Source organism: Podarcis pityusensis (genome assembly GCF_964106645.2).
Source record: "Podarcis pityusensis genome assembly, chromosome: 9".
In the NCBI taxonomy this organism is placed as follows: domain Eukaryota; kingdom Metazoa; phylum Chordata; class Lepidosauria; order Squamata; family Lacertidae; genus Podarcis; species Podarcis pityusensis.
In genome coordinates, this window is record NC_138034.1 from 26,814,199 (window position 1) to 26,826,338 (window position 12,140).

General features: G+C 43.0%; 2 protein-coding genes across 6 annotated transcripts in view; both read right to left on the bottom strand.

Annotated features, from left to right (window-relative positions):
• The window catches only part of STOX2 (storkhead box 2), a 136,899-nt gene extending 126,363 nt beyond the window's left edge, over positions 1-10,536 (bottom strand). For all 4 annotated transcript variants that reach the window (XR_013990370.1, XR_013990371.1, XR_013990372.1 and 1 more), the window contains exon 1: positions 9,984-10,536. Coding sequence is in view for 1 of the 4 variants with exons in the window: in XM_081020475.1 (XP_080876601.1) it covers positions 9,984-10,461 (478 nt within the window). In the remaining 3 variants the exon portion in view is untranslated. The remainder of the gene's footprint in view (positions 1-9,983) is intronic.
• Positions 1-12,140, bottom strand: part of TRAPPC11 (trafficking protein particle complex subunit 11) — a 73,735-nt gene that overhangs the window by 22,010 nt on the left and 39,585 nt on the right. The window lies entirely within an intron of this gene.

The window sequence follows — 12,140 nt, forward strand, 5'->3', positions numbered from 1 at the left end:
CCTGCTCTCGAATGCAGCAGATTAGTGGCAAACCTACTCCAAGGTACTAGTAGTTTATTGTGGCACTATCATATACTCTGGACTTGACTTGTGGCACACTTCACCCAAAAAACTGACCACCACTGAAATGAGAAGTTTAACATGTGCATTTATCTGCCAATATGGCTAACTATCGCCCAGTCTCAAATCTTCCAAAATGCAGCAGTTAGACTGGTGACTGGGAGCGGCCACCAAGACCATATAACACCGGTCTTGAAAGACCTACACTGGCTCCCAGTACGTTTCCAAGCACAATTCAAAGTGTTGGTGCTGACCTTTAAAGCCCTAAATGGCCTCGGTCCAGTATACCTGAAGAAGCGTCTCCACCTCCATCGTTCTGCCCAGACACTGAGGTCCAGCGCCGAGGGCCTTCTGGCAGTTCCCTCGCTGCGAAAAGCCAAGTTACAGGGAACCAGGCAGAGGGCCTTCTCGGTACTGGCACCCGCCCTGTGGAACGCCCTCCCACCAGATGTCAAAGAGAAAAATAACTACCAAACTTTTAGAAGACATCTAAAGGCAACCCTGTTTAGGGAAGCTTTTAATGTTTAATAGATTATTGTATTTTAGTGTTTGTTGGAAGCCGCCCAGAGTGGCTGGGGAAACCCAGCCAGATGGGCGGGGTATAAATAATAAATTATTATTATTATTATTATTGTTGTTGTTGTTGTTGTTGTTATTGTTGTTGTTGTTGTTGTTGTTAGGGGTAAGCTGTAGACAGCTGCCAGAAAAGAGAGCTCAAACCAGGAGTTAGGGCAGAGGGTTAGAGCTGAGAGCAGGCTTCCTTCCAACTTGTCATTCCCCATGGTAAGTGAGTTTCTGCACCACAATGAACAGTCCTCCTTCCAAGCTTTAAAGCAGGCATCCCCAAACTCGGCCCTCCAGATGTTTTGGGACTACAACTCCCATCATCCCTAGCTAACAGGACCAGTGGTCAGGGATGATGGGAAATTTAATGTCCCAAAACATCTGGAGGGCCAGGTTTGGGGATGCCTGCTTTAAAGCCTGCAGAGGTGGGTGGGAATTGTCCTGGAGGTTTTGTGGTGATCCTCACCCCAACCCAACTCCCAAGACTGAGAAGACAAGTACAAGCGCTATGGCTGCTGGGTTTCTGCAGGTTGACTGAAATGCCTCAGCTGCCCAGGACCAAACAAGCTCTGGAACAGGAAATACTACAAAGAGCAACACCCCCCCTCAAAAAAATCCACAATGAAAAATTAGTTAGCAGAAGCCGTTTTTGAGAAGTAACACAGAGTCACCACTTTTCCTTGAAGTTAAGTAAATGGATAAACAGCACATTTTTAGAATGTCTGCTAGCTAACTTCGAAAAGAACAGCCTTACCACAGAAAATAGTACATAGTACTTTGTAGGTGCTGTAAACTCACACATCAAGCACAGCAAGTGTGGGGCTATATACAGGAAGAGAGTAAACTTTTCATAACAAATTTTCTTTCTTGTTAATCATTTGCCAAGTACAAGGTTACACACAATGCAAGATTTGTGCATTTAATATTTGTTTTGTGAGAAGGAGCAAATGAATTGGTTTGCTGATTAACTGTGCTATGCAATTTTTTTAAAGTTACTGAATGAGAAAATTTGGTTTTATTATGCTGGGTTGACTGCTGCTCTTATGGCTGTTTTATGGTTGTGGAGCCCTACTGCTATTTTCAATGGGGAGTTTTACTATAGTTTGTTTGTTTGTTTATTTGGCTAATATATTTTGTATTTTTATTTGCTGGAAGCTACCTTGGGACTGCTTGGTCCTAAGAAAATACCTCAAATAAATAAAACATGTCAAATACCCATATCTCCTTGTTTACCTATTTATTGAAGGTATACAGTACTTATTGCTTAAAGGCCTGATGATGATAAGCCTGGTTCCAATCCACACAATAAACTAATATTTAATGCTTTGAGATAAAAGTTCATGCAGGTTACCCTAACCACAGCAGAACATCAATACCTTTTTCATGTTTGTTTATTTTAAAATGTAGAGACTTTCTTTATTCCCCCCAAAGCATCCAGGATTCAATATGTTAACTTAAAGTTATGAAACACACTAATTCAAAGAACAGAACAGTGGCAAACACCAAGTTCTGCAGAAATGACAAAATTGTGTAACAACAAGTAGATACAGTGGTACCTCGGGTTAAGTACTTAATTCGTTCCAGAAGTCAGTTCTTAACCTGAAACTGTTCTTAACCTGAAGCACCACTTTAGCTAATGGGGCCTCCTGCTGCTGCTGCACCGCCAGAGCATGATTTCTGTTCTTATCCTAAAGCAAAGTTCTTAACCTGAAGCACTATTTCTGGGTTAGCGAGGTCTGTAACCTGAAGCGTATGTAACATGAAGCGTATGTAATCCGAGGTACCACTGTACAACAGTGGTGCATATTCGGTTCTCAGATATACTTCTCTCTTCTTCTCCTCACTTAAAGTTATTTCAGTGGAGATAATGAAACCAAGGTTCTGGAAAACATAAGCAATGTTCAGTAACAACAAGACCTAAGGCTGTCCAAATTGCTTTATTCAGTGTTCAAGATAAATTTACTGTAAGCAGCTACTGCATTGCTTTAGAGATCTCATCATCTGATACTGATACTTCTGGCTGGTTAGTATGACATTAAGGATGAGTCACCTAATATGAACTCTTTGTAAAAAGAGGCACCAATTAAATGGTGTGGTTGTTTTTCTGCTGAAAAAGGGTAAATTGCATCCAAAAACTTGTGATGCATAAAATATCCACTCCAAACTACAAAGTTACTACACAGTTATTATCTGTGTTACCCAATAGCAGGATAATACATGCAAACCTATAAGACAAAGAAACAGTTTCGTTTCTTTTGGTAGCCTAATGATACTCTTAAAAAGCAATTAAAAACTAAGCTTTAATGTAGGAAACCGATGTGTGACTGAAGATATTCACAATAAAACTTTGGGGGCCCTCCAGAGGTCCCTTTTATTTTGCATTCATGATTGTTTGTGTTCACAATGGTGTCAGGGCAGTTATACACAATCCCATTTTTAATACTGTTTGTGCCTGCAAAAGTTTTGGGGCAGACAGCTTATTTTTACACTTCTTAAATAATATCACAAAGTTTTTTCCTGCCCAGCCATTGACTGTCCTGGTTTAACTCAGGAGTTGGGGAGAAGAGAGCTAAAGTTAGTAAAAAGACGTAAAACATTCTTGCAATTGGGCAGACGCCCTTGGGTGCTTCATTCCAGCCTCACCAGAGTCATTATAAAAACACTTTTTTCTTTATAAACCATTATTAAGGTGCAATCCTATGCATGCTTAACTGGGAATGTCTAACTAAATGGGACTTACTTCTGAGTAAATATTTCTGGGATTAGGCTGCATGTCATCAGGCCTGGAGCCTGGCTTTGTGGCAGGATGCACCAGCTGTCTGGTCCTGGAAGGTAGACGATGAGTGCTATGTGCCAGGTGAACTTATGTCTGTGACAACATTGTGGTGGATAGAAGAACGTGCAGTTTTTCTTTTTCTTTGGACTATTGTTTTGTTTTGCCCTGCCCACTTTGTCCCCTGCCCAGCACTGGAATCCAGCCTCCAGAAAATTGGGCTGAAACACATTCTAAAATATTTTTTTTGAATGGTGTAAACCACACACAATATTTTTAAAGCACTCACCAAATTGGTATAGACACAGGAGGAAATAGTGTTGCTTGCCACTGGTATCTTGACAAAATGATCTAGCCAGTGTCTATGATGAGACATGTACACTTCACACTGTACTTATTATCTCAATAATAAGCTGGGGAGAAAATCACCAATTCCCCTGCAGCCAAATATTTCTGTGCTAATGCTGGGAAGCATCCCATCTCAATAGAAGCTATACCTCAATAAATTATGTCTGAAAATGCTTTAACAAATGAGCATCAACTCTATGGACGATATAAAGGTAACTTCTAGAACTGTTCTAAAAGACACAGAATTGTTACATATGAATAAACCTTACTCCTCTAGGGGAGGTATTACTACAGATGAGTAACTATTACTGTGAAACCAAAACAACTTTTCAGTGAAAGGAAGTTTTCATGGTAAAAAAGGGATATTTTGAATATGACAATACCTACTTTGTTACCCATCAACAAATTAACAGCATTTCATGTGCTATATCTGCTGTACGTTTCTACAGTTATCTACTAATGACCAGAAAATTACAACAAAGCACCACTCCTGGGAGCAAAAATTAGCAGGGGCTTAATTTCATTTCAAGAAAAAGAAAAAGAGAGAGGGAGGTGCGGGGAAAGGAAGAATGTGCACACTCAGCTTCAACTCAAGAGAACAGCATATAGCCCCTCTACTGTTATGCATGGCAGCGTCTAAACAAAGGAACAATATTCCTGTTGAATTCCCCTTGCTAGACTGTTGCTGGTATATTTTGTTTAATTATTGTACATACTGGTGAAGTCACCTTCCAATTAAGGAAGCTGGCTTCTGAACTATACCAATCACTTATAAAATCTGTGGACCTGTTCCAGCCAAATGTCAAGCCCTTCCTGGCTGTATAATGCTGACATTTTTCAAACAAATCTCTTTGCTTAGCATTAATTCAGCAAGTGAAGATTGTAACAAGAGCTGCAACTGTTGGATAGGGCAAATTTGAAGCCCACCGACTAAAGCAGTATTAGCATCGTACAATAAAGCAAACAGCAACAACTGGCTGCAGACGGACACAGAGAAAATGCATAGCTGACAAAGTTTGTCAATAAAGAAGAATAAAAGTTGGGGAAAGAAGTGCCTTCTTGTTGCTTGCTGTAGAATTAACTTGAAATTCTCCTGCCTAAGAGCTCCAGATAAGTATATCACACGTGATGGTTGAGAGGCGAAGTTATCAACCACAGATTAGAGTAGTGATCATCTATAACTCTTTACTAGTTTCCTCTGATGGAGAACATTTTTAAAAATGCCATTCTCATTAAGTCTCGTCCTTTGAATGCTGACTTCTGTGCAAAATTCCATGCAAAGCTTTATCTCCAGCCAGCATTGAAGTATAGACACACCCTCCAATTTTCTAACACTTGAGCAACTTTGGTACTAAATAAACTCTTAAGAGACTATTTTGAGTATAGCATAAGAAGCAACTAGAAAAAGTACATCACAGAATCCCATTACCACTCATATTAAGAGGGGTTACACAGAGCTGAGAAGAGCAATAATGTCACATTCCGTGAGTTTCAAAAGCCCTGTCAGCCTTATTTGCCCTGCACTAAACTTTCGGTCACTGATGGGCTGTCAGCAGCAACTAATTGACCAGGTTCAGTTCATGGACACCTTAATGTTCTCCAACTAGATTTACAATAAGAGCCCCAGTGTAGTAGGTCACAATGAAACAAATATACTATGTTTCTGCTATATATCCAAGTAACCAAAGCTCTCTCTCTCTCTCTCTCTTTTACACATGGTTTACAAATATGAAAAGATACACTAATTCTAAGATTAAAAGCAAAGATAGTTCACAGCTGCAGAAAGATTTCGCCTTTGGGCACTGCACAATTACTCATATCTTTCACTCACAGAAACATGATTGACTCAACAATTACTGTGTAAACCATTCCTTACAGTGTTTAGAGTTCCAACACTTTAGCCTTCATATCCTTATTTGCAGTACATATAAATTCAAGGTATCAAGTACACCCTATTATAAATGTGGCATTTTGCATCTAATAATGGCAATACCTCAGTGGCAGAGCACGTGATAAATACACAGAAGGCCCCAAGTTCAATCCTGGGCTACTCCAGTTAAAAGGATCACACAGCAGGTGAAGGGAAGAACCGCTCTGAGACCTCCAAGAGCCACTGCCAACAAGAGAAAATTCTGGGCTAGATGACATAGTAAAAGGCAGAGGGGTGTGTGTAGAAAGCCATGGTGTGAACAAGCTCCATTTTGTACAAATGCTTGGGAATCCATAGGCACAGATGCCAGGATAGCAGGGGCAACCAGAAAACTGATATTTGTAAAGAGCAAGGAAAGCATATGCAGGTGTAGCAATGTTTGTTCTTTTTAAAAACAATAGCACAGGAAGGTGGGGCATTTGATATAAATACAACACTGCATCTAATCTTGAAATGCAGTATCAATGAAATGGGTGGAAGGCTACAACCAAGACCCACACTTCTCATTGTTCCTCCTCTATAAAGTCCCCAGCTAGGTACACACTTTACTTACTGTGGAGCAGAAAATGAGGAAGGTGAGCTCTGCTTGTTTCTAGTAAGGCAGTTAAATGCAAATGTGACAAGCAAATAAATAGCATCCACTATCTCTTTTAAATATCAAGATAGAATCTTGTGGTAAACTTTTAAAAGGTGTAACATTTGACATTCATCTCACTGTGGAGCTTGCAGAAAAGTAAGTATAAAAACTTTTCAAAAGAAAAGAGTGAAACGCAGGACAATCTGGGTTCACCCCAATATAGTTTGCTGCCCAAGGCACAAAAACAATATAATGCATTCAAGGTGGTGAAAGAAACCCAAAGACAACAAACTAAACAACTGACAACTGACTGCCCTTTAGGGTAACCCTTCCAATAAATCCAAATTAAAATTAGAAGAGCTGGGGGAATATCTAAAATATTACTTGAACTGTTGACCCCCACATCTCAAAAGGAAAGACTGTGACCAGCCCACCATAACTAATTTAACGTAATGCTCTCGGTGATTATGGAAATACAAAATACAACAAGCTGTTAACAATACAGGCATAAGGAACTTGGATCAATGTTGTAAGCAGTTAAAAACAGAATCCAGAAAGTTATTCCCATGTCGGAGATTATACGAATGGAAGCTTGGCGGAGCAAAAATAGAGCAAGTCCTAAAATTTCAATACCTAGGAGTTATTTTTCAATACAATTTGGGGTGGAAAGCTCAAATTCAACACCTACTTAATAAGGCCAAAACTCTGTCATATGCGCTCCTCCGATTTTTCTTTTCGGATGGAGCTTTGCATGTTCCCTCGGCCCTAAAGGTGTTCAAGGCAAAAGTGGTTACCGCGCTTGCCTATGCTGCCCCGCTCTGGGCCGTGATGACAGATCTTGCTCCTCTTGAGACTCTGCAAAACCAATTCCTACGTCGGATCCTAATGCTCCCCCGGTGCGTAAGTAACGCAGCCATGCGACTAGAATTGAAGATCGCATCCCTAGAAACTTGCCTGTGGAAGCAAGTCTTCAGTTATTGGTTATCATTGTGGCATAGATTACCAGACCATTACCTTGTCCAATGCTTATGGCGAGATGAATTCTCCAGCCTTTGGACTAGTAGAATTCATGCCAAACTCCTGAGTTATGGAATCTCTCCCTTAGATTCCCTAAAACTAGATCAAATCACTGCTCAAAGACTGATCCGCCAAAGACTGGATGACATCGATTTACAGCGAAATTATACGCTGGGGGGAGGTGTTTGTTCGCCCCAGAACATTGGTATTACTTTAACTTACTGCGTTCCATCATACCTCTCCTCCCTTTCGACTGTTGCCCATAGGCTGGCCTTCACCAAAGCGAGGTTTAACGTTTTTCCCTCCAATGTCCTGAGACATAGATTCTCAAAGGGCCAAGCCTCCGCCATGTGCGAATGTGATAAGGAGACGCCGGAGTCGCTTCAGCACATTATGTTCACTTGCCCCTTGTTCAACGTGCCACGGGCAAACTTGTTGGGATCAATCATGCAGAAACTAGAGGGTACCCCACCAAAATTGCACCTTGCCCAAATCTTGCAGGATAAGGATACCCATACGACCCTGAAAGTGGCTAGGTTTCTGGTCGCTGTCCTTACCCAAAAGCGTTGCCAAGGAGCACTACAAGCTAATTAAGGCGCAGTATGTCATTCCATCTCATAGTATTTTATTGTTACAGTGGTGTTTTAGCGGCTGTTTTTTCCCACGTGCACAAGCTGTTATTTATGTCTTGTTTTTATCTGTATGGGCCTATGGCCGTAATAAATATTATTATTATTATTATGTTATTCCCATGTCAATTACTGTATAATTTAGTGCCACAAACCAGAATTTTAGCCTTTTGCTCCACTCACAGTTCAATCCTATTCAAGTCTACATTGAAATAAGTTTCAGTGAATTCAATGGGACTCTGCACCTTTAAATCATGTTGATTAGAATCTGCAGCTTATTTCAGTTCATCCACAGAAACAAAAGCAGGAATGTTTATGTGAACAAGACACCACAACACAAATTAAATAGTATTGCTTCTTTCTGCCAGTGCTGTGAAGAGGTACCATTTTCTGGCATGATCTACGAAAACATGATTCACAGAGCTCACACAAATGCACCTGCCATTGTAAACATGAATTACTGCAGGGAGTGACCATTACTGTCCCATAAATAAAATTCCCAAATGTCTAAGATACAGGACACAGACTCTGAGGCAAGTCCACACTAAAACAACAACAAATAAGTCTTGAGAAACATCCCAGGTACAGGAGACTTTTGGACAGACACTACAAAATCCTGGAGGAAATCCAACAAAAGCAAAAACTTTTCCAAGGTCAGCCTACTATAAGAAGCCATTACTTCAAATTCCTAGTATTTCCTCATATACATATCTACCTAAGTCTGATGTACCAAAGGATAAACGAATACTGTATAAGGCAGTGTAAAAATCAAACCTGGAGACTTCAGCGGATCAGCTACTGAGCCACAGCTGAGTGGTAAAGCATCTGATTTTCATGCACAAGGCCCCAGATTCAGATTCAGACACAAGTTGATGAGCTTTCCTTGGCAAAGCTGTTGAGCTTTTTTTAGTTGTTGAACTTTTGGCCAATGAAGTTTTGGAGCTATTTTTAAGGGAATTTGCTTCAAAACAGTTAGTTGGGCATGGTTCCTAAGCTAAGTTAAACAACCGATGGGAGAGTTTGCGATTATGTTAGGCATGTGCACTTAGCTTATTTCGAGCACCATATGTGATGGGGAGGTTAAAAAATTGGAGAAAGGAGAGACAGTGACCAATTGAGCTGGGGTAGGAGGGTGGAGATATTTTTCTCACTTTTCCTACAACACTCACTAGTTAATCTACATGAACTGCCTATCAAAAAGACAGAAAAAACAAGAGACAGTACTGACAGGTAAAATGCTAAGGAAATGGAACTTTTCTTAGCAGTTTACCTGTCAAACCTGTATTCAATTCCTGACACACCAGAGGGGGTGAAAAGGAGGCAATATTCCCCCCCCCCAAGATAATAGGCCGCTTCTGGATGGGCGCAATGAAACCCCCCACCACTTTTCAGGAATCAATCACCACTTTTCTTCTTCTTCAAATCACACGATGGTTGTGTCGTGTATCACCGTATTTTTCGCTCTATAAGACGCACCAGACCACAAGACTGTTTTTGGAGGAGGAAAACAAGAAAAAAAATATTCTGAATCTCAGAAGCCAGAACAGCAAGAGGGATCGCTGTGCAGTGAAAGCAGCAATCCCTCTTGCTGTTCTGGCTTCTGGGATAGCTGTGCAGCCTGCATTCGCTCCATAAGATGCACACACATTTCCCCTTACTTTTTAGGAGGGAAAAAGTGAGCCTTATAGAGCAATAAATACAGTATGCTATACTTACACACACCCTCCCCTCGTCTATCAGGAGGAAAACGCATTTGACAAGAGTTCAGTTGGGCAGAAATCATTAGGAGGTCGCTGAAGGGGTAAAGGACTGAGTGGGAAGCAGGAAAGTGCGCGCTTTCCCAGGAAGATGCCCAGGTGGCCTTCCTCCCCCTGGGGCAGAGGGAACAGAAAACGTAACCTGGGCTCCCTCAGAGCCTTTCCAAGTTGCCAGGCGGAGCTGGGGGGGGGGTGTTGACATCCGTCGGCCCTGCGCAGGCGCACCCCGCGCCTCCCCGCTCCCGTCCACTGGGGGACGCCGCTGCTTCCCTCGTCCTGCCCCGGCTTGCCCCGCGCACTCGGCCCCGCGCCCCGGGCGCGCGCTTACCCAGGCACTTGATTCGGAAGCCCGCGGGGGGCTTGAGGGACCTGCGCATCCAGCCCTCGCGCAGCGCCTCCAGGTGCTCCTCCTTGCCCTGGATCAGCAGCACCTGCTCGTCGATCCAGCCCAGGAAGAAAGTCTCGGCCACCGCCGCCGTCACCTTCTTGTTCCAGAAATGCTGCATGTTCTCCTGCTTGAAGTCGGCGAAGATCTCGTAGCCGATGTGGTGGCGACCCAGAGAGTCGCTGCCCGGCGGCGCAGGCGGCGGCGCTCCTTCCCCTTGCTGCTGCTGCAGCCCCCGCCGCCGCCGCTTGCCCTCACCTTCCCCGTCGTCGTCGTCCTCCGCCTCTCCGCCGCCGTCCTCCTGCAGCTCCTCTCGGTGCCTGGCCGGCCGCGAGGCAGCCTCTTCCCCGCCGCAGGGGCTCAGGACGATGGCCAAGGAGTGCGGGGCGATTTGCAAGAACTTCTCCATCCGGCGAGGCATCGCGGCGTCGGAGCGCCGAAGAAGCAGCAGTCGAAGCAGCCGCTGCCTGGCCAGGAGCGCCGGGCACGGCACTGCGCGCGGCGCTGGCAGCCTGGCGCGGTTCCCAGCTCCGCCAGGACGGACCGCCCCCGCCGGCCCAGCGGCAGGTTCCGCGTCTCCCCGCCTTCTCCCCGCTCGCTGCACGTGGACGCCTGGCCCGCCTCCCGGGCGACCCTCAGCGGCGCCGCCCTCTCCCTGCGCCGCGGGCTCCCTCGCAGACCAGCTGCGCTGGCTCCCGGCTCCTTTGCCGCGTTTGCTTCAGGTTATAAAGCCGCTCTTTTCAAAGCAAAAGAAAAGTTTTGCACACAGCATAACACAACACTCGAGGAAATTATTAAACTGCTTTCGCCCGCCTCCAGTTCAGGGTTGCCACCCACAGGGCCCCGCTGTGTATTTTAGCTACTGGAAGGTTGGGAAAGGGAACTTAATTCACCGCCTGGAACTTGGGGACTGTTCAGTCCTGTCATGCAGCTCTTGAAAAGCGCGCGCGCGGGCGCTGTGAGGAATTGACAGCCCTGATCCACTGCTAGAGAGCGAGAGAGTGGAAGCGTTATCTCCCTCCTCCCGGTCGCACTCCAGTTAAACAAGTCACCTGGGCCATTATAAATTCCTTTAAAACTTCAAAGGATGAAATCAAACCTATAGAACCTACTCGCAATTTACATGTCACTTGAAATAAGCAAGATACCGTACAAGATGATGGTTGTGTACCTTTTCTGTTTTTAATTCTTACATAACATTCTCTTACAAAGAGTGTAAGACAAACGATGACAACTGTATAATTGGTGCACTAAGATATGTAATATGCATACACACACACACACACATATATATCACACACATTTTTTTAAAAAACATTCTTTTCTTACTACCTGAATAGCAAACTTGGCGACAGCTCCTCGACTATTACCGGTATTACTGGTCATCTTGTGACCAGAGACAGTATTTTAAAAATTCTGAATTGACAGCTATTTAAATACTGAGGGATTATTTTAATTATTATATATCTCACCATGGGCATAATTTAACCAATGCAGTATTATCTTCAAGCATCATTGATTACATTGGAGAGCCAGTATATATTGAATTTAATTGTTGCTATCTAAATAAGATGAAGTGTTTTAATTTTGCTGATTCATGAAATTTACATTTTTATCACTTTAGAAACATGTTACCTATCTCAAACTTTAGGTTCTGAAAGGTACAAACTTTAAGGGTTGGGTGGGTTTTTAAAACACATAGCAGCTTAAAATGTTTAAAATACAAAAAGCCCAGTAAATCTAAACACCCAAATAGTTTTACCAAAATCCACCAAACCAAAGCAGAGAAAAGGGGTTAAAAAGGAACAGTATCCCAATACCGTGCCCAGTGCACAACAATTCATCCTAGATTTATTTTTAAAAATGCAAAATAATGGCACGGTGAAAGCATTTTGTTTCTGTTATAAGGTTGTGTTTTACTTTCTATTATCTGTTACAGATCTGATGTGCATAAGAGTCCATTCTTCCCAGTGGACTTCAGGGAAAACTACTATCTGTAAAACAAAATTCTAAATACTGACTGACTCATTTGTGGTTAAATAGGAATGTAGGAGACAAAACTCGAAAGGAAAGTAATAACTGTACTACCAAAAGTAAAGT